At 36.5% G+C, this 23,611-nt stretch overlaps 1 protein-coding gene and 1 pseudogene across 4 annotated transcripts in view; both read left to right on the forward strand.

The window, feature by feature from the left end:
* Positions 1-23,611, forward strand: part of METTL8 (methyltransferase 8, tRNA N3-cytidine) — a 118,399-nt gene that overhangs the window by 71,024 nt on the left and 23,764 nt on the right. For all 4 annotated transcript variants that reach the window (XR_002325438.2, XM_020990956.2, XM_020990954.2 and 1 more), the window contains 3 exons: positions 1,218-1,309; positions 20,642-21,015; positions 21,700-21,749. Coding sequence is in view for 3 of the 4 variants with exons in the window: in XM_020990956.2 (XP_020846615.1) it covers positions 1,218-1,309; positions 20,642-21,015; positions 21,700-21,749 (516 nt within the window). In the remaining variant the exon portion in view is untranslated. The remainder of the gene's footprint in view (positions 1-1,217; positions 1,310-20,641; positions 21,016-21,699; positions 21,750-23,611) is intronic.
* LOC110211569 (U6 snRNA-associated Sm-like protein LSm3 pseudogene) lies at positions 12,172-12,901 on the forward strand (annotated as a pseudogene).

Below are 23,611 nucleotides of genomic sequence, written 5' to 3' on the forward strand. Positions count from 1 at the left end.
AGAATAATTATTATCTCTATCACTTATTAGCATTTAGCATGTCCTGTATTGTATTGTTGTTCATCTCTTACACATGATTTTTCTCTTCCCAACAGAATACAAGCCTTTGTAGGTCAGGGTTCATGTGTAATACAGGTTTTTCTCCTAGGACATGAGGCCAACCTGCACACAGCAGCTGCTCAATAAATAATTATTTGTTGATAATGTGACGTTGCACCTAGACAACCAGTGTGTTTACCTGCTTCTCCATTAATCAGCTGGCTCAGAGTGTCAGTTTGGCATTAACTCTGGGATTTGTTGGTTTCTACTTGGTTACCATTCACAGGTTACCCATAAGCTGAGTAGATTTTAAATTCTCAACTTTTATGTTTTTTATTGTTTGAAAAACCATTTTATTATTCAGAAAAAACATAGGATTTTAAGCTTAAAGCTGGAAACGACCTCAGATGGTTCATTCTAGGGGATTTATTCATTCATTTCTAATCCTACCTGTGCAAAGGAGAAAATACATATTTAATAAAACCTTTTCATATAAAACCTTTGCTGTTATTCTAAAAAAGTAAAAATCTTTGCAACAAGAAAACAGGAAAATAATACCTCCCCATACTGGCATAGCAAATTCTATAGCTAAAAATACCTCCAGGAAAATTCATTTCCTTATAAAGGTGACACATTTTCTTTTGTCATGTCATGCAGTCTATCATTTGCATCTAAATGAATCAGTTTATAGAAAAATAAGGCAGTAGAGACAAACATAGGCTATCGAGTTTCTTGAATGTAAAAAATTTTTGAAGACTCTTATCACATTGGCAGCTGAGTTTAGAACACAGGGAAAAGGAGCAAGGGAAACTGTTATAGAATAGAATGTCCTGAGTAGAAATGAACAAAAACGCAAATAAATTCAGATTAAAGTAGAAAACAAGAAACCACATGGGTAATCCTGCTCAGATGCCAGGGGGTTGAGTAGGACATTACAGTAGCAGGGAGCTATTAGAGGCTGTTGGTTCTGAGAATAAAGCAAGAAATGAAAAACAGAAGAACTGTAGGAGTTTCAGAATGTACTGGGACTGTCAGAAGGAACATCTTGCACCAAAATGTATTCGTTTGACATGAGAATAAACAATGTAGTTCATTTTTTCAAGAAACTAGTATAAACGGTTCTATAAACACCCCCACAGTGCTCCCCCTCATAGTGTTCTGTGTGTATCTTTCTATAGGGACCACGTGGAATGGTCGCAAGAAGAAGAGGCAACAGCTAGAGAAAAAACAACTGAAAACTCATCTGTGAAAGTGAGGCCAGAAGACCAAGGTAACCAACCACTTGTTTCCAGGAAGCATGTAGTGATAATGGAATGGACCCTTTTTGCCTTATCATTTCACAGATCCCATCCATTCCTTGCCCTTTTTTGCTCAGATTGTGATCTTACTGATAAGACCCTGGGTATCCACCTTTGCTAGCCTATTTTAATTTCTCTTTGGAAGAATTCTCCTGTTCTCTGAGGTGATAGGGCTAAGGTCATCCAGTTCAGTTATAGATTTAACATGGAGCTAGCTGATTTCTGTTTCCTGACTCCTGCTGTATATTTAGAGATCAGGTTATGGCAGTGCTCATTCTGGGTTTATGTACACCACAGTAGTCATGTTTCAGACATTGTATCAAATAGTTATTGTTTAGAAATTTTCCACATGGTAATACTTAGTTTCAAATAGGGTATTGTAAATGGAAGCTTTTTTAAAAAAATTATTTCTTGTATTATTATATCAAGATTTTTTTAATCATAGCTTTCAGGTAGTATGATTATTCTTACGTTTTCTCTTTTTGATCTGTTCTCTAGATCTATTGTTTTTCTTTTTCTTTTCTTTTTTTTTTTTTGGCGAGGCAATTGGGGTTAAGTGATTTGCCTAGGGTCACACAGCTAGTGTCAAGTGTCTGGTCTCAGACTGGATTTAAATTCAGGTCCTCGTAACTCCAAGGCCACAGCTCTACTCACTGTGCCACCTAGCTGACCCCGAAGCTTCTTTTTTTTTTTCTATTTATTTTTCGTTTTCCACATTTGCTTTTATAAGATTTTGAGTTTTGAATTTTCATCCCTTCCTCCCTCCCCAAGATATCGTGCAATCTGATGTAGGCCATATATGTACAATCATATTAAATATATTTCTACATTAGTCATGTTGGAAAAAATCAGAACCAAAGGGAAAAACCACAAGAAAGAAAAAAAATGAAAATAGTATGCTTCAATCTGCATTCAGACTCCGTAGTTCTTTCACTGGATGTGGATAGCATTTTCTATCATGAATCTTTTGGAATTGTCTTAGATCATTGTAGTGCTGAGAAGAGCTAAGTGTATCAAAGTTGATCATTGCACAATATTGCTGTTACTGTGTACACTGTTTTTCTTCACCCTATGTAATTTTAAAAAATTAATTAATTTTTAGTTTTCAACATTCACTTCCATAAAATTTTGACTTGTAAATGCAAGCTTCTAAAGCATAGGTCTGACCTTGTTACTCTCGTGCTCAAGAAGCATCCCCATTGCATGTCAGATAAAATATAAAGTCCTCTGTTTGGCTTTTAAAGCCCTGCCTCAGCTGGTTGTGTCTACCCTTTTAGTCTAGTTGTATATTCACTTTATAAACTACATTCTGCCACACTGACCTGTTTGAGGTCCTTTTTTAAACACATCTCCTTTCTTTTCACTTTCACGCACAGTCTCACTCAGCCCCATTCTTGGAATGCATTCCCTCCTCTTCTCCACTGATTAGAATCTCAAACTTCCTCCAAAGCTTACTTCAGGTGAACACCTACATGAAGCATTTCCCGATTCCTCCCATTGCTAGTCCCATCCACAGATTGTCTTGTATTTGATGTATGTGTGTACACGTCATTTCCCCACAATAGACTGAGCTCCTAGAGAACAAGGCCTTGGCACGAAGGCACTTGGTCAGTGCTTGCTGGCTGGATGACATGCCAAGTGCTGTTGTTGGATTTCATTCACTTCCTTGCTCATCTCTTTGAATAGAAAGGAGGCAGAGGTCCCATCCTGAGTTGGCTTTTTGATGGGAATATGTTAAGAAGAAAAAAAAAATGGACCCCAAGAGCCCACTAGCTAAGTGGTCAGAAGATCTGGACAAGTATCTTTACAGGTGCAAACACTAAATTACTACATGAAAGAAAGCATGCTCCAAATCACTAATAATAAAAGAAATACAAAAAAAACCCAGTTCTGAGGTTTCTCCTCACACCCTGCAAATTGGCAAAGAGGACGAAAGATAAAACATCAAGGATAAAGGGGCTTTGGGAACACATTGGTGGAGCTGTGGTGTGTCCCAACCATTTTGTGTCTATATTTCAAGTTATGCAAGAAGAGTTATGCCATGCTCTTTGCCCCTGTCGACCTACCATTGGCCAAATACAGCAAGAAAGAATAAGATGGAAACAGAGGTTTACTATACCGAAATGTTCATAAGAGCTCTCTCTGTAGTAGCAAAGGAATGAAACAAAGTGGGAGCCCACTGATTAGAGATTGGCTGAAAAAACTATCGTATATAACTATGATGGAATGTTATTGTGTAGTAAGATATGATGCATATGGGGAATTCAGAGAAAGGTGGAAAGATATGTACACACTAATGCAGAGCAAAATAAGCAGAATCAATGACTGCAACAGTATAAGGGAAAGGATCAATGAAATTGATCTTTTGATCAATTAATTGAATGCTGAGTAAAGGAAAACCAACTAAAAGTCCTAAAAAAAGAAGTAATAAAATATACTTTCTCTTTCATGACAGAGAGGGGCGCATTACTAGGGCAGAAAATTTTGTGTGTATACCTGTATGTGTATAAACACACATACATACATGCATGCATACATATATGTATTTTGTTAGACAAGGTTTATATATTGGATATTTTTGCTTAATTATTTCTGTTACAAAGGGGGTTGATTTTGGGGGTGGAGGCTAAAATGATGGAAAACACATCAGTAAAACTTACATTTTGTTTGTTTTTAATGAAGGAAATGCCTGATTACCTGTGCTGTTGCTCAGCTGTAAGACATAGAAAATTTCTGTTGTCATTTAGGTTACTTTTAAATGATGGTCTAGAACCTAAACCTTTTAAAATTGGACCTTGCTACATTTTAGAAGTGGCAGCTTCTTTTAACTGTACCTTTATTTGGGATAAAGCAGGAGAGGGAGAAAGAATACATTCAGCTCTTAGCCATAGTAGATTTTCTACATGTTCAAAGGTCTACCCCATTTCATAGTCATCTTTCTCAACTTCCAAACTCTGTATGAGAGGCATAGTGGCATGAACAATAGAGGGGCTGACCAGAAGTCAAGAAAACCTGGGTTCAAATGAGCAGCTCTTTAAGACTAAAATTATAAAAGTTGCTGATCTGTACCAGTGGAGGGAGTTTCCACACTGGGAGTTCCTCACACTGATGAAATCACAGGTTCAAACTACCCAGATAAGAAGACTCTCTACATATATTTTTCCAGTTTTTTGCAAATCTCTGCTTTAAGTTATCTTTTTTCTTTTTTTTTAGGTTTTCTTTAGATTTTTTCCCATTTGTGGGGCTTAGTAATAGGCAAAATTAGTACAGCTGAGATCTAAGATAAAGAAAATCCAAGGGTTGGTCTCTGTATCAGGCAGCTACACAGAAATTTCCCAGATAAAGAGCCTTGCATTCTTCTGAGGAAGCCATGTGTGTCAAGACTTACTAAAATCACTGGGAGGTGAATATTGTTTCAGGAGCCTGGGCCTGCACATGCCTCATTTCTATAGTAACTGAGGTAAAAAAATTGAAGGAAAGGTTACTCTAGAGAGGTCATCTCTGTCTCTTGATGACCTACCCCCAGGGCAAAGTTTAGGAGGCAATGAGAAATGTCTTTTTTTTGTTTTTTTTGTGTGTGAGGCAATGGGGTTAAGTGACTTGCCCAAGGTCACACAGCTAGTAATTGTCAAGTGTCTGAGGTCAAATTTGAACTCAGGTCCTTTCTGACTCCAAGGCTGGAGCTCTATCCATTGCGTCACCTTGCTGCCCTGAGAAATAAGTCTTTTCATCCTTAGTGTCATCACAGTTAGAGACTCAGAGAATCTCAGAATTGGAGAGAACTCAGAGGCCATTGAGGCCTCTGATGTCCAGGTCACTTGAATTCCTGTGGGACCAGAAACAGATTAAAGTATAATTGGGAGATGTTTACTAGAACAAAGAAAAATACAACACAGATAATGTCATTTTGTGGGTTTTTTAAGTCAGTGTGTGGCCCACAGGGGTCCATTTCTAGTTGAATTTGATGCAGCTGATCTAATCCAACCCATAATTGAATAAAGAATCCTCCTTACATAATATCCAGTAAAAAAAAAAAGTCATCTATCCTTTGAACCTTGGAGACTCGAATGATATACCAATTTAGAAATCCTGTCAAAAGAAGAAAATTTGGCAACTGATATAACCTTTCTTAATAAAACCATGCAGGCTCTTTGTAATCAGTGCTTCCTTTTCAAGGTATTTACTAACCTTCTCTGTTCTACAGTTTTCCCAGGAATTGAAGTCAAATTCACTAGCCTGAAGTTGGCAGACACAATATCCTTCCCTTTTTTGAAAATCAGAATATTGGCCCATATCTTTTTACCATTATGTTTTGAATGTCACTGAGAGTGTCTTAGCAATCACATCTATCAGTTCTTTCAATACCTGAGAGTGTAGTTTATCTTGACCAGGTGACTTGAATCCGTCCACAGCAGCCAGATGCCCTTACTAGCTCTTTACTTTTCTTGGGTATCACCTTACTGTTGGCCGTTTTTCGTTTTGTCATTTCTAATACAGAGGGTGCTTTTCGTGATAGACAGAATAAAAGAAAAACAAGAATCGTGCAAATTGGGCCGCTTTCCTGTTGTCATTTATTATTGTCCCATCCATTCCAAGCATCAGTCCTGTATTTAGGTATATGCTGCCTTTTGGATCCCCAGTACTATGCCTGGCACATAGTAGACACTTAATGAATCCTTCTTGACTGACTGACTATATGTTTGTTACTTAGAATTTCTGTAATTTTAAGTGTTGACCTTCCTGGAAAATGTAAATGAATTGATGCTTCTTGCTGTAGAACACATATATGCATAAACATAGTTATATTAAGACCTCCTTTTGTTAGGAACTTTGTGTACTGGAAGTCTATGTCCCCTCTCGTATGGAATCTGAGTTAACATTTACATTTAGAATCCTAAGGAGAAAGCCATAAACACCTCCATGAGGTCTTTGATTCCTCATTTGATAACATAAACAAGTTCATTCTGTTGGTACCCCTCCTGAACCCCTTCAGCCCTTGGAAATTCATGCCCGTTACAGTTGGCTTGCATGCTGTGTTAATTGATTTCCTTTTAAATTTTTCCTGTAAAACCTAGGTCTCCACCTCTTTCTCCAGTAATAACTGTAGAGATTAAAAAAGTTTTCATCTGAACCAAGATGGCTTTATATTACCTGGCATTATAGATAAGATCCTCCATGTTATTTTTGTTAGCTAGCCTTGGAATAATCAGCAAACCACTCCCATCCCTTACTCTTCTCCCCTTCAACCAATTATTGTGCTTAGTGATGATGGAGCTGGAGGGGGAGGGAGGGAGGGAGATGGCAACAAGGTGTAATGGATAGAATGCTGGAGCTGAAGTCAGTAAGGGTTGGATTGAAGTACTGCCTCATACATTTGTAAACTGTATGGTCCTGGGCCTCAGTTCCTCATCTAAAATGAGGGCGTTGGACCCTATTACCTCTAAAGTACCTACCTGCTCTGAATCTGTGAGGTCTATAAGATCACACCTTGCTCCCCACCATTCACTATCCTGGATCCCTTGAGAAGGAGGGAGAGCATCTTTAACAAAACACACAAATGAGACTTTTGTTATTAAAAAAGGGAAGCTATGAATCGTAGGAGATGTCACACCACCCTAGTCTGGGCATAGGTTTGAAAACCCACAGTATGCCAGTCCTATCTCCAACCTTCTCAAAAATATGTTTCTGTCTTCCTTTATTTAAAATTTTTTAAAAATTTTGTTTTCAGTTCCAGATTCTCTCCCTGCCTTCATCCCTTTCCCCACCCATTGAGAAGGCAAGAAAAACGATACCCATTGTACATATGAAGTCATGCAAAACATTCCACACTAGTCATATTATGGGGGTAAAAAGTAAGAAAAATAAAGTGAGAAAAATATGCTTTAATTTGTATTCAGAATTCATCAGTTTTCTCTCTGGAAGTGGATAGCATTTTTCATCGTGAGTCCTTTGGAAGTTTCATGGATCATTGTATTGCTCAAAGTAGCAAAGTCTTTCACAATTGATTATCTTTACAATATTGCTGTTCCTGTATGCAGTGTTCTCCTAGTTCTGCTCATTCAACTTTGCTACAATTCATATAAGTCTTCCCAGGTTTTTCTGAAACCATCCCTTTCATCATTTCTTATAGCACAGTCATATTCCATCATAATCATGTACCACAACTTGTTCAGCCATTCCTCAATTGATGGACATTTCCTGTTTCCAATTCTTTGTTACCACAAAAGAAGCTGCTATAAATGTTTTTGCACATACGAGTCATTTTCCTTTTTCTTTGATCTCTTTGGCATACAGACATACCTAGCAACATTGCTAAGTCAAAGGGTACAATTTTATAGCCTTTTGGACATGGTTCCACATTGTTCTCCAGAACGGTGAGACCAGTTCAGAGCTCTACCAACAGTGCATTAGTGTGTGTCTATTTTTCCACATCCTCTCTAGCATCTGTCATTTTCCTTTTCTGTCATCTTAGCCAATCTGATAGGTGATACCTCAGGATTGTTTCAATTTGCATTTCTCTAATTATTAGTGATTTAGAGCATTTTTTCACATGACTTTAAAAAAAATGGTTTTTTTAAATTTTTTGGCAATTGGGGTTAAGTGACTTGCCCAGGGTCACACAGCTAGTAAGTGTTAAGTGTTTGGTCTGAGCCTGGATTTGAACTCAGGTCCTCCTGACTTCAGGGCCAGTGCTTTATCCACTGTGCCACATAGCTGCCCCTTCATATGACTTTTGATAGCTTTGATTTCTTCTTCTGAAAATTGCCCGTTCATTTCCTTTGACTTTTTATCACTTGGAGGGTGGCTCTTATTTTTTATAAATTTGGCTCATTGTCTTACATATTTAACAAATGAGACCTTTATCAGAGAAACTTGCTATAAAATCTCCCCTACCCCATTTCATGCTATCCTTCTAATTTTGGCTGCATTTGTTTTGTTTGTGCAAAACCTTTTTAAATTTCATGTAACTAAAATTATCCGTTTTGTCTTTCATGATCCTCACTATTTCTTGTTTGGTAATGGACTCTTCCCTTATCCATAAATCTGACTGGTAATTTCTTCCACCCTCTCCTAATTTGCTTATTATATTGCTTTTTATATCTACATCATGTTCCCATTTATTTTACCTTTAATTAATTAATTAAATTAATTTTTCAACAATCGCTTCCATAAGCTTTTGAGTTTTAAATTTTCTCACCCCCCCCAAGATGGCATACAATTTGATATAGGCTCTGTGTATACATTCCTGTTAAACATTTTCATATTAGTCATGTTGGAAAGAAGAATTAGGACCAATAGGAAGAACCACAAGAAAAAAGAAACAAAGCAGAAGGAAAAAAAGAGCAAATAGTATGCTTCAATCTGCATTCAGACTCCATAGTTCTTTCTTTGGATGTGGATAGCATTTTTCATCATGAGGCTTTTGGAGATGTTTTAGGTCCTTGCATTGCTGAGAGGAGCCAAGTCTATCAAAGTCAGTCATCTCACAACATGGCTGTTACTGTGTACACTGTTCTTCTGGTTCTGCTCACTTTACTCAGCGTCAGTCCAGACAAGTCTTTCCAGGTTTTTCTGAAGTCCACTTGCTCACCATTTCTTATAGCACAATAGTATTCCATTACATTCGTATACCACAGCTTGTCCAGCCATTCCCCAATTGATGGGCATCCCTTCAATTTCCAATTCTTTGCCACCACAGAAAGAGCTGCTATAAATATTTTTGTATTTATGGGTCCCTTTCCCATTTTTATGATCTCTTTGGGATACAGCCCTGGAAGTGCTATTGCTGGGTCAAAGGGTATGCATATTTTTATAGCCATTTGGGCATAGTTCCAAATTGCTCTCCAAAATGGTTGGATCATTTCACAACTCCACCAACAGTGCATTAGTGTTCCAATTTTCCCACATCTTCTCCAACATTTATCATTTTCCTGTTTTGTCACGTTAGTCAGTCTGATAGGTGTGATGTGGTACCTCAGAGTTGTTTCGATTTGCATTTCTCTAATCAGTAGTGATTTAGAGCATTTTTTCATATGACTATAGATAGCTTTAATTTCTTCATCTGAAAACTGCCTATTCATATCCTTTGACCATTTATCGATTGGGGAATGACTTGTATTCCTATAAATTTGACTTGGGTCTTTATATATTTTAGAAATGAGGCCCTTATCAGAGACACTAGCTGTAAAAATTCTTTCCCAGTTTTCTGCTTCCCTCCTAATCTTGGTTGCATTGGCTTTGTTTGTGCAAAGACTTTTCAATTTAATGTAATTAAAGTTCTTCATTTTGCATTTCATAATGTTCTCTGTCTCCTGTTTGGTCATGAATTCTTCTGTTCTCCATAAATCTGATAGGTAAACTATTCCTTGCTCTCCCAATTTCCTTGTAGTATCAGCCTTTATATCTAAATCATGAACCCATTTTGACTTTATTTTGGTGTATGGTGTGAGATTTTGATCTCTGCCTAGATTCTGCCATACTCTTTTCCGGTTTTCCCAGCAGTTTTTGTCAAAGAGTGAGTTCTTATCCCAGAAGCTGGAGTCTTTGGGTTTATCAAATAATAGATTACTATAGTAATTGGCTATTGTGTCTTGCATACTTAACCTATTCCACTGATCCACCACTCTATTTCTGAGCCAATACCAAGCAGTTTTGATGATTGCTGCTTTATAATACAATTTAAGATCTGGCATGGCTAGGCCACCTTCCCCTGCATTTCTTTTCATTAGTTCCCTTGATATTCTGGAACTTTTGTTCTTCCAAATGAATCTTGTTATTATTTTTTCTAACTCTATAAAATAATTTTTTGGTAGTTGGATTGGTATGGCACTGAATAAGTAAATTAGCTTAGGTATAATTGTCATTTTTATCATATTAGCTTGGTCTACCCATGAGCAACTGATGTTTTTCCAGTTATTTAGATCTGACTTTATTTGTGTGAAAAGTGTTTTCTAATTGTGTTCATATAGCTCCTGGGTTTATTTTGGTAGGTAGATTCCTAAATATTTTATAATGTCTACAATAACTTTAAATGGAATTTCTCTTTCTATCTCTTGCTATTGGGCTTTGTTGGTAATATATAGAAATGCCAGTGATTTGTGTGGGTATCATACTCCCATTTTGACCTTATTTTGGTAACGATCTTTGGGTGGATGGGATGTGTGAGATGGTGGTCTAGACCTACTTTCTACCAGACTGCTTTACAGTTTACCAACAGTCAAATAGTGAGTTCTTGCTCCAAAAACTTAGGTCTTTGGGTTTATTGAACACTAGACTTATTGTTGTCATTTACTTCTGTATTGCTTGTTGTTGTTCAGTTGTATCCAAATCTTTGTGACCTCATATGGGATTTTCTTGGCTAAGATATTGGAGTAGTTTGTCATTTCCTTCTCCAGCTTATTTTTACAGATGAGGAAACTGAAACAAACAGAGGTTAAATGACAGCTAGTAAGTGTCAGAGGCCAGATTTGATCTTAGGAAGATTAGTCTTCCTAACTCCACGTTCAGCACTGTAGCCACTGTACCACCTAGCTGCCCCCTTCCTCCTGTATATTGAGTATCTAATCTATTCCATTAATCACTCAATTTCTTATCCAGTACCAGGTTGTTTTAATGATTACTGCTTTGTAATATAGTTTAAGATCTGGTACTTCTAGGTTTCCTTCTTTCACTTTATTATTATTATTATTATTATTGATTCCCTTGATATTCTTAACCTCTTACTTCTCCAGGTAAATTTTGTTATTTTTTTCTAGCTTTATAATTTTTTTTTTTTGTAGTTTGGTTAATATGGCATGGAATAAGTAAATTAATTTAGGGAGTATTGTCATTTTTATTATATTGGCTCAGCCTACCCATGAGCAATTAATATTTCTCCTGTTGTTTAGATCTGTCTTTATGTGAAGAATATTTTCTAATTTTATTCATATAGTTCCTGTGTATGACTTGAAAGGTAGACTCCCAAGTATTTTGTACTGTCTGCATTTATTAAATGGAATTTCTCTTTCCATTTCTTGCTGCTGGAATTTGTTCATAATATGTAGAAATGCTTATGGTTTACGTGAGTTTATTTTATATCCTGCAACTTTGTTAAAGTTATTCATTGTTTTGACTAGTGTTTTTTTTTTTGGTAGATTCCCTAGGGTTTTTTAAGTATACCATGAGATCATCTGCAAAGAGTTATAGTTTTGTTTCCTTATTGCTTATTCTTATTTCTTCAATTTCTTTTTCTTGTCTTATTGTTATAAATAGCATTTTTAGTACAATATTGAATAATAATGATGACATCCTTACTTCATTTATTGGGAAGGCTTTAAGTTTATCCCCATTACAGATAATGCTTGCTGTTGGTTTTACATACATACTAAATATTTTAAGAAAAATTCCATTCCTATGCTTTTTATTATTATTAATAGGCATGGATATTGTACTTTTGCTAAAAGCTTCTTCTGTATCTATTGATATACTCATATGATTTTTGTTGTTTTTGTTATTGATAAGGTCAATTATGCTTATAGTTTTCCTAATATTGAACAAGCCCTGCATTCTATAAATCCAGCTTGGTCATAGTATATGGTCTATGTGGTATATGCTGTAATCTCCTTGCTGGTATTTTATTTAAATTTTTATTTAAAATTCTTTGTTTAATATTCATTAGTGAAATTTGTCTATGCGGGGGTGGGGAACCTGTGGCCTCAAGGCCACATGTGAACCTCTAGGTCCTTGGGTGCAGGCTTTTGACTGAGTCCAAACTTCGCAGAAGAAATCCTTTTATTAAAGGGATTTGTTCTATGAAGTTTAGATTTAGTCAGAGGGCTGCACTTGAGGACTTAGAGGGCCACATGTGGCCTCCAGGCTGCAAGTTCCCCACCCCTGGATAGTTTTCTTTCTCTGTTTTTGTTCTCCTTGATTTAGATAACAAAGCCATATGTGTGTTATAGAAGGAATTTGGTAGGGCTCTTTTCTTTGTGCATTTTAAAAAATAGTTTTTGTGAAAAAGGAACCAGGTTTGAAATATGGCAGATGACTCAGATCAGCAAAAGACCACCAGCACTGTAGAGAAGCCACTGGATCTTATCAGGCTCAGTCTAGATGAAGGAATTTATGTAAAAATGAGAAATGACTGAGACGTACGAGGAAGATTGCATGCTTATGATCAGCTTTTAAACATTATTTTGGGAGATGTAGAAGAGACTGTGACAACTATGGAGATTGATGAAGAAACTTATGAGGACATCTATAGATCAACCAAGCAGAACACTCCAATCCAAACAGTGCTGTTTATACAAGGCAATGGGCTTGTATTAGTAGCCCCTCCATTGAGAGTTGGCTGATACCAAGACTTTATTCTGTGTGGAAAATTAGAGACTCTGGACAGTAGCCTCTGTGAGAAAAGCTGGTGTTCAGAAGAACAGCCTGTGATATTTTTTGATATTTAGAAATAATCAAGGAACCCTCTACCCTTAAAATGCATTTACTTCCAGATAATTCCTAATCTAAGTGGCCTAACACTCATTCTTAGATTTCTGATACCACACCTACCAATTAATGTAAGTGTCATATGGCAGGACTTTTTTTCAGTGATTTAATTTGTCTCTTCATCTTGTAAGCAATTATATTTTTAAATTAAATTTATCTTTTGGGTTTTTTTTTAAAAATAGTTTTTGTAGGATTGGAATTAATCATTCTTTAATTGTTTGGTAGAAGTCACTTGTAAATCCATCTGGTCCTGGGTTTTTTTTTTCATAGGGAACTCATTTATAACTTCTTCTAAGATAGAATTATTTAAGAATTCTATTTCTTTTAATTTGGACAATTTATATTTTTATAAATATTCATCTATTTCACATAGATTATCAGTTTTATTGGCATATAGGTGGGTTAATTAGCTCCTAAAATTGCTTTAATTTTATCTTTATTGGTTGTATGGTTACCCTTTTCATTTTTGATATTGATAATTTGGTTTTCTTCATTTTTTTAATCAAATTAACCAGTGGTTTATATATATATATATATATATATATATATATATATATATATACACACATATGTATGTATACATATGTGTATATATATGTATAGTTTTGGTGGGTTTTTTTGCTCAGGAAATTAGCTCCCAGTTTTATTTGTTAGTTCAGTGTTCTTGAGTTTTTTGTACTTTCAGTTTTATTAATCCTTTGATTTTTATGTTTTCTGTTTTGGTGTTTAATTGGGGATTTTAAATTTGTTCTTTTTCTAGTTTTTTTTAGTTGTATGCCCAGTTCACTTATCTGCTTTTTCTCTCTTTTATTGATATATGCATTTAGAGGTGTAAAATTTCCCCTAAGTACTGCTTTGGCTGCATTTCACAAATTTTGGTATTTTATCTCATTGTTATCATTCTCTTTAATGAAATTATTGATTGTTTCTATGATTTGTTCTTTGACTCACTCATGCTTCAGGATTTACTTATTTAGTTTCATATTAACTTTTAATTTATGCTGCTAAGGCTCTTTATTGAATGTAATTTTTATTATATTATGTTCTGAAAAGGGTGCATTTAATATTTCTGCATTTGTTTTTGAGGTTCTTATGCCCTCCAACCTACTTATAAGAATATCTTTTAACAAATCCCTTTTGGACATTTAAATCTTCTTGTGTTATGGGCTTCTTTTTCCATTTCCTACTGTGTATGCTAAGTAATATTACAACTCATTTGGAAAGACATTTGCCACCAGATGAAAGAAATGAAGTGCATCAAAGAAACTGATCAGTCCTCATGATTTTTACATTCCTTACACTCAGAGAGCCCTCGTTCCATTTGCTCCAAAAAATGGTCCTAATTTAAGAAGGGATTCTTGTTCAGCTATCAGTTGCACTAGATAGCTGTTGAAGTCCCTTCTAAATCTGAGGTTTTTTGGTTATGTGGGGGAAAAGGGGGGGAAAGATCTGGTGGTAATAATGAATAATAATGATAGCTAATATTTACAGAGCACTTTAAGGTTTGTAAAACTCCTCACATATATTACGTGATTTGATCTTCACAACAACTCTGTGAAGAATCACAGCTAGTAAGTGTCTAAGGCAGGATTTGATTTCACTACACCACTCAGGGATAAACTGGTTGCCATGCAGTCTTGAAGTATAGCTGTAGATAAACCATTTGAGAGTTCTCTGGCTTGCATAGCAACCAACATGGCACCCCTTTGCAGGATCCATCCTCCCGCTTCTGAGGAAGTACAACCAATCTTTGCTAGCGTGAATACAAACATTTTCCCTCTTAGTCAGCCTTCTTGCAAGTTGCCAGCTGAATTTGATGGAGAAAATCATGCCCAGTCTGAAATAAAAGTTATCAGTCATCTTAGTTTATTTCTAGGAAGTTATAAATCATCTTTAGTTTATCTCCAGATAAACTTGCAGATCTAAGGATTTTTTTTTTAATCTCTCCCTTTTTCTCTCTCACTCTTCTCTGAATGCCTCTGTTTAGAACATGAATAGATGAACAGCTCTGGTAACGTTCTCTTAAAATGCTTCAACTTTGCTCTGCAAGTGGCTGCCCATTTTGGCTTATTTGTGTTAACAATGAACTAGAGTGAAGCTAATGAGAAGGTTATTTTGGGGGCCTTGGAAACGGCAGTAAAGGAAAATGACAGTTCCCACAGAACCATAGGGTGACTGAAATAGAAAGATGGTAACTGGCCTCCCTCTATAGAAGCAGGAAAAGTAGGCTGGCGAGGACTGATGATAGCACTTTGAGCTGCTTGGTTTTCTTATTAGCATGTTCAGCCTCTTTGTGAGCAAGTTTCCTTGCTGCCGTGGAGACAAGGACAAAAGAGTCCATTTAAATGAGACAGTGGCAGAGGTTTCTTATTGCAACTGCCCCTTTGCACCAGTCATCACTATGGTTGACTTCATAAGTGTCCGAGAACGAAGAAAGAAACAAGAGTACGCCATAGGGGTGGCTCTCTTGTGAGACTTCATCTAGATCAGCAATGACAAGGCTGCTATATGGACATCAGCAGAGGAAAAGAAAACTTTTTGTTTGGCAAGGTGCTGCCCAGTTTTATCCCTGCTGGTTACAGTTATGTGTGTACACATCTTTAACCTCTTACTGGTTATAAGCCCCTTGAGGGAAGAGACTGTGCTGTTTTCCAAACTTGTATCCTCAGCATAGCCTGGTGCCTAGTTCATAAGATCATAGATCGAGGGCTGGAAGGGACCTTAGAGGTCATTGAGTCCCCTTATCTTACAAATGGGAAACTGGGGCTCAGAGAGATTAGATGATCTATTTGTCTAAAGTCACAGAGGAAGTAAGTAACAGAATCTGAATTTGAGCCTGAACATTCATTGAACTGGGTTGAATTCTAGATAGGTGGTTAGAGACCATAAGCCCAGGGGGAGGCTTCTGATGGGCTGTTGGGTGGCCACAAGGAAAAGTGGTGAGATTAGTATTTTAGTAGCTCTGCCTATAGTCTTTGAGCCCTGACAGATTTTTGACAAATTCACCTGCTTGCCAACGGCTCTGTAATCATTGTGTCATTTCTTATACAGGAAGGCCCAGAGTCTTCAAATGAATCAATTTCTCTTGCATCTCAGATGCAGATTGTTGTTGAAACCTGAGTTCTGTTTACCTCTTTCACTCTGCATATTTTAGACCCACTGAGAAAGAACTGCTGGTTGAGTTGCTGGTACCAACTCTATCTGCATATTTCTTCAGTCTCTTCTGTGTCTGTCTGTCTTTCCTTTCACAGCCAAGCCCTGGTCGCTTTGTTAAATGTCACAATAGCTTGGCTGAAGCTGAAAAGGGGAAATCCATATATGGTGTTGATAGTAAGGAGAATTTGTTAAGTTGAAGAATAACGAGGGCTTTTTTTTTTAATAGGGCTTGTGGCTGTTAGAGTTTGTCACCATCAGGCCTTGTAGCAATATTCCTTTTTACTGAATTAGCTGGTCTTATGATCCAGTTCCTCATTTCTACTCACTGATGTCTTTAAAATTTCAGCAAAATGAAATTCTTTTCCTTTTTCTTCCCTCTGCCCTTTTTGGACAGATCCTATTCCAAGGAAAGTTTAAGAAGTATACACTTGGCAATTTAAGATGAGGGTGTGGAAAAATGTATTTTTTCATCCCTTGAAAGCATTTCTAGTCTCTTAAATCATAGCTGGTTAGCTAGAAAATGTGATGGTTACTAACCTCGGTAATAGAAACAGCTATTTCATTTTAAATCAGCCTTGCAAGTATCTAGCTGCCTTGGGCAAGTTATTATTTGTATCAGGCAAATAATAAAGAATTCTCGCTTCATCTTGCCACTTGAGTACCCTTTGTGGAGTTGGTGAGTTAACAAAAAATTTCCGTGGACTAATAAATTTGGGGTATTTGTTGGCAAGGCTATTGAGATGCTTAAAGTTTCATGTGACATACTGCAGAAATTTGCTTTCATTGTGATAACTTTTAAAGGGTTGTGGTTTTTTTTATTAGTCAGAAAAATTTATCAATGATCCCTAGACACTTGGAAATTTCCAACTTTGAGAGTTGAGTTATTTGCATAATCAGTGAGCAAAAATAACCTTAAATTGCTTTTTGTTACATAGCAACTTAGAATAAATTTTCACAATTCATATTAATCATATCGTATATGTGTCAGAGGCACAAATGGTTTAATACATTTTCTTATTTGTGATATTCAATGTGATTCAGAATGAATTCTGAATATTTATAATTGGCTAGTATGTGTCATATACCTTCTTACTCTCAGCAGTGTGTGAATAATTGAAAAGTTGCTTCATTCTGCCGTGGTTAAAAAGGATGGCTGCATCTCTCTCTCTCTCTCTGCCATCAGCAAGCATACAGCAATTAACTCAAGAGTCTGTAACCCCAGTAGAGTAAACAGCCATGCTCCAGCAAGGAAATTTCTAATATCATTAGCATACCTGGTTAGAAGGTCAGAGAGACAGGGCTGAAGGAAGGGCAGGTTTTTATCATTATTGGCCTGAGCTCAGGGTGACTAAACAACTGTCCGAGAATCCACCTGTGCAAAGAGGATTAACCTTCCGTATCCCCGGGTATCCTCAACACTACCCATCTTTCAGGGAGCTAAATTGTGACCTGGAATATTTGTTGTTATTGTTATTGTTGTCATGATGTTATTGCATCTTTGATAATTGGCTGAGTTTCTACCTCCTACCATTTACCTTTACTTGATTACAGAATTCCCAGCTCTTGTGTGAGTATGATGACCAAGCTTAACCTCAGAGAAGAGATTAAAAAAAAATGTACCTCCCTTGGTTCTTTGCAGCAGTGAGGGCTATGGGTATGGAACATTACATATAATACTGTCATATTTAATTGTTGTATTGGTTAGTTTTGCTATGCTGCTTTTTTTATTCTTTTTTAACTCTTTGTTATGAGGAATGGGTCTCTGGATTTGGAGGGGTAAAGTTCCATTTAGGAAGGAACATATGTAAAACAAATCAATAAAATATCAATAAAAATTAATTTTTTAAAAATCCCCAGCATTGACAGAAATGGGACCTGCAACAGACAATGCAACTTTAAAATGAAACCTTCCCATTTCACTAGGCCCCACCTTTACCCCACTGAACTCTAATCCCAGTTTATATTCTCATTGCTTCTGCTATGCCATGGTCTCTCCTTTATGGTTTGTACAGTAAATAATTCAGATAATACAAGTTGCATGAATTCTGCATTCTCATATTTTGCTTTTGTCCATTTCCATTATTATATCTCAGAGTACCTTTTTAGTACTAGATTTTAGAAAGAGTTAAAGGCAATTGACATTAAATTTATAATTGTTTAAATAATTGAGAAGGCATAATAAAGTTTTGATTTTAGTTGAATGGTTCATAATTTAGGGAAGAGGACAGAAATAGCATAACTAAAATAATTTGTTGGATGGTTTTGGGGTTATGTTGTGGTTCTCTTCTTCTCCTGCCCCCTCCCCTATTACTTAGTGTTTCCTTTGAATTCATGTAAATTTTTTCTTTTCTTTTTTTTTTACCTAATCTTTGACTGGATTAGCAATTGAAAAGTGAAAATGCTTAAATAAACAATTCCTGATCCTCATTTGTGTATATTTCCCATTTTTGTAACCAAGGTCATTGCCTTAACAAACCTTTCTCAGTTTGATATTATTTAGTATTTTATGATAATTGTAAAGGATGACATTAAATTTTGATGCTTCATGAATTGGAAGAGCCAACAAAGTAACACATTTGGCATCTAAACCAGATTAGTTGTGTTCCGGGAATCTCTGTTGAACATTAATTTTCCTTGCAATTCAAAACTGAAAGTAAAAGCAATAGCGAAAGTGTGTTTCTCAAGACCATGTCTTGAGAAAATTTGGAACTCAAAAATTTTTTTGATATGGTTGTTAAAAATAGTCTTTACGTGTAACTGGGGAAAAATAAAGTATCATTTTTAAAAAAAAAGGCCATGTCTTAGTGGTTTAGAGAACTGATAATTTTTAGTGTTCATTGTATGTCACACATACTGATGCAGAGTGAAGTGAACAGAAGCAGAACAATTTATAGAGTAACAGTGACATTGTAAAGAAAAACAACTTTGAAAGACTTAAAACTCTGATCAGTGCAATGACCACCATTGTCTTTGGAGAATCTATGATAGAGCTTGTTACCCACTCCTGACAGAGAGGTGATGGACTCAAGGTGGGTCATACATTTTTGGACATGACTGCTGTGTAGATTCATTTTGCTTGATCATGTATTTATTACAAGGTATTGTTCTTTTTTTCTTTTTCTTCCTCCTTGGCTTTTAATTGGGGAGAGAGTGTCAGACAGCAAAGGGGTTAGTAATTGTGATACCAAAAAAAAAGTCAGAAGGAAATGTAGATAATAATGTTGAAAATAATGCATGGGATTTTTGTTTTTGTTTTTATGGTTTGAAACACAGATCATGGTTTTATATGCAGCCCTCTTTTGTGTTTTTATATATACATATATAGAAATAGTCTATTTTTGATGTTTAATTTCAGAATTAAAAAAATTCTAAGTTCCATATAACTTTAATTCTATGATTATACAGGGCTATAAAAGATAAAAATTGAAAGGAAAAAACAAGAAAATCTTAGAGAAGATGGAATAGAACCATGTGCCAAGTATGGACTTGACACACAGTTACATGTCAGGGTTCCTTGGAACAATGTCCTGAGGATAGAGGACCTTCAGATCTGTGAAGAAAATGAAATGTGCCTTACAGCATATTCAAAAGTACTTTAAAACTCCAGCCTCACATGCTGAGTGTCTCCATTAGGCGTAACTAGATTAAGATTCAGCAAGGGCTAGGATGAGGGAAGGGATACTTCCAAGAGCCACTGTTGAAGAAAAATAAGAATATGGGAAAATTGTCTTTCAGATATATGAAGGGTTTGGACTGTGAAAGGAGACCTGCACTTAATTGTACCTTCTAGAAGGTACAATTAGGACCAGTGGTAGGAGTTATAGGAAAGCTGATTTTGACTCACTATAAGGAGGAACTTCAAAGAGCTGTTTTTAAAATATGAGATGAGGTGGGAGGGAGAAAAGGTGGATTTATGTTCATTGGGAAATGTTAATTTAAATGAAAAATTTTAAATCAAATGGACTGCCATGAGAAGTAATGAATTTCCCATCACTGAAGAGCTTCAAACAGATTCTGATGATGACTGTTTGTCAGGGATGTTGAAAAGAGGATTCATTTTTCAGGTAGGAACTAGACTAGGTGGTCTCCAAGGATCTTTCTAGTTCTTAAGTGCTTGTGATGCAATGAGTCAAGCCATGCCACAAACCTAAGAACGCTTAGTTGTGACCATGTAAAAAGGGATGCCCCCAAAATTCTAATATGGATGACCTCTGTTCTCATTCTTTTGCCTATCCTTCAGTCTGTGTTAAGGAGAGTTTGTGTTTGAGTTTTGCATTAAAAAAAAAATTTAATGTACTAAACCTGCATTTGGAGCCTTAAGGAAATGTCTCTTTCTGAATTCTAGATTCATAAAAGTATATAAGATATTCATGAAAACGCATTTATTAAGGGGTAGATTCCAAGTGTAAGCTAAGAAAAGGAGTTTGTAGTGATGATGCTCTGTATTTGTAAGGCCCTGGGCTGTGAATATATAAGGTAAATAAAGTGAAGTTAAATATAAAACACATGTTAAAAGTATATATATTTAAATTTGGTTAGTTTTTAAGCTTTGAAAAATTTTTGTGTGTTTTATAAATGATGCATGTAAAATGATTATCACTGTGAATAGCATGAATAATAAACTAAATACAGATTTCATAAAATGTATTTTTCTTTCTTTTTTGTTTTAGTCAAATATGAAAGTCAAGCCAGTAAATATTGGAATAATTTTTACAAGATTCATAAGAATAAATTTTTCAAGGATCGTAATTGGCTGTTGAGGGAATTTCCTGAAATACTTCCAGTTGGACTACAGACTAAAGAAGAGAAGGGGAAAATGTCTTGGGATCATGTAAAAACTAATGCCACAGACTCTTTCTCAAAAATAGACTGCCCAGCCATGCCTAAAGGAGTAGAGACTTGTAAAAATGATTCTGTTGGTGATTTTGCCTACAGCCAAAGTGAAATAAGGTCTGGTGACAGCCAACATCCTAAAAAGAAGAGAGGAGAGGCTGCAAAGACCAATTTGTTCCCTGGCAGCCATGCCACTTTCAGGATCCTGGAGGTACTGTACTAGGAAAATGTGGGCAGAAAGTCTCAGACAGTGAATAACCTGAAAGTGGACAATCTGTGTAATTTTTTTTTAGTGGCCCTGTTTGCATTTAGGGATTTCAAGTCTCTAGGCAAATGAAAAAAGAAAAAAAATAACTGGCCAACAAGATCTGGTTCCAGACTGAAGTGCCTAAAGAAGTTGACATGCATAGAGGATTATGTAAGGGAGTAGAATCAGTAACCAGTACCATCATCGTGGCTATTGTCTCCAGTGATGCAATTTGCAACCCAGTGTGCCTGGCTACAATTTTTTCTCTTAATCTATTTCTCACATTTATTGTATTTAGGTAAATGAAGGAGTGACAGTTCTAGTATGACTACTTCTTGCTTATCTCTTGAGGTAATAGTGTGCTATTCAATACATGCAATACATGCAAAGCATCTATTGTGCTTTAAGGCCCACAGGGTTCCTTCCTGCTAGGTAGATAGTGAAACTGTTATTGTGCCCAATTTGCAGATGGGAAAGCTGAGGCATAGAGAAGATATACATACATCACAAAGCTAATAAAGTGTCAGAACAACTTCAACATTAGGATGATGAAAATCAGAAACCATTCTAAACCTAAAAATGCTTTGGCTAGGGAGACATTTGCTGTATTGCTCTGATTTTTATTTGCCCTCTTTTTTTTTATTTTAGGTTGGCTGTGGTGCTGGAAATAGTGTTTTCCCCATTCTGAATGCGCTGAAGTGAGTATTAGATATTCCGTTAGCAGGCTATCAGGAAAATTATAGAAAGCTGTAGTCTTGCAAATAATATTTAGTGTCTGTGCTTGTCAGTGAAAGCCAACTGAAAGGAGGTAGCCAGCAGAAGAAGAATTGCCTAGTGTTGTGTGTAGTAAGAGGTCACCTGAAAATGTTGCTGAACAGCTGTTCATTCCCCCATGGAAAATTGCTGTAACTTCTTGTTGTTGAGTCATGTCCAACTCTTCATGACAGCATTTGGGGTTTTCTTGGCACAGATAGTGGAGTGGTTTGCCATTTCCTTCTCCAGCTCATTTGACAGATGAGGAAACTGAGGCAAACAGAGTTAAGTGACTTGCAGGGTCACACAGCAGCTACTAAGTATCTAGGTCCAAATTTGAACTCAGGAAGAGTAGTCTTCTTGACTCATGCCATAACTTACAGTTATTTAAAACAACAAAGAACTCTGATGTGCTTGTGTGTTTGTGTGTGTGTGTGTGTGTGTGTCTGTCTGTCTGTCTGCATCTACCAGAATAATACACAATTGGAATCATGGGACATAAAAATCTAAGAACTAGCAGGAACTCAAGAGACCATTCAGCCTTCTTCTACCGGATGTTATAGATGAGGCAACTGAAACTATGAAAGTTAAGGGGCTTGATTACAATCACACAGTAGAATTTTTGGCAGAGCTGGTACCTATACCCAGGTCTCTTGGCTCATAGTGGAAGACTTCCTCACTTCCCCCCACCAAACATCACAGTGTTAGCTGTGAATTTCGAGGCTTTGGAAAGGAAGTCACTCTTTAAGAGTAAAGATGTACTTAGTACATAAAAATAGCTCACATTTCTATAATGCTTTTAAGGTAAGGTCTCCAAAGGGCTCGTTTCATAATAGTCCTGCGAGGTAGATAGCGAAGTTACTATTATGTTCATTTTCCTAGTGAAGGAGCTAACTGGGTGACCTGCCCAGCATCACATGGCTAAGAAAGGTCAAAACCAGAATTTAAACCCAAATCTCTTAATTCCAGAATCCAGCACCATTTATAATATAGTGTTTTATCAGAGAGTTTGGTTTAACACACACACACACACACACACACACACACACACACACACACACACACACTTGCTTCCTGCCTTTGTTACCTGGGGCACGTCTCTTTGTGGCAAGCCTTTCTGGCTCCTTAAATAGGGGATTGGACTAGCTGGGCTCTGAGCGCCCTTCCAGGTCAACATCTGTGATCTTAAGATCCTACTCATAAGATGTTTTATTGAGCATTTTTATTAAATGACTTGAGGTTGAAGGTGGGAGAACAGAACTTAGAAAAATAGGGCATGATGGTGTGGATACTGACTTGACTCAGACGTTCTTTTCCTGATCTGTCCCCTCCAACTCATATACCTTTCCTCTTGAATGTTTTTCCAGGATAAAGAAAACACGTTGCCTCACAGGGCTTTCCAAATCACTTCCTTTCAGTCTTCCAGATACCATTCTTAAAGGAACAGGACTTTGGATCTGTTGGTTTTTAGTGGTCAAACACTGCTTGCAGTTGACAAAATCATTGATTCCTAAAAGAGCTGTTTTGGCTCTACTCCCATTTGGCCCTTCCCTTAGCCTCTCGAATACAGATTTTTTTATCCCCGTATTATCCTCAAAGTGATTTTTTTTCCTTCTGAGCTCATGGTTGTAGGGCCAAGCAGTCCTGTGTAAAGACTATGAGTTTGAAAAGTAAAGTGGTAAATTCATTTCCACAAAAATAGCCTCATGCCTGTGGGCAGTAAATACAGACACACTCTGTACTACTCATTAAGAAATTATTCATATAGTACTTTGTGATTTCTCTTTGCTTATATTTTTTATTTACT

Source organism: Phascolarctos cinereus, unplaced genomic scaffold (assembly GCF_003287225.1).
Source record: "Phascolarctos cinereus isolate Bilbo 61053 unplaced genomic scaffold, phaCin_HiC Scaffold_726;HRSCAF=1367, whole genome shotgun sequence".
In the NCBI taxonomy this organism is placed as follows: Eukaryota; Metazoa; Chordata; class Mammalia; order Diprotodontia; family Phascolarctidae; genus Phascolarctos; species Phascolarctos cinereus.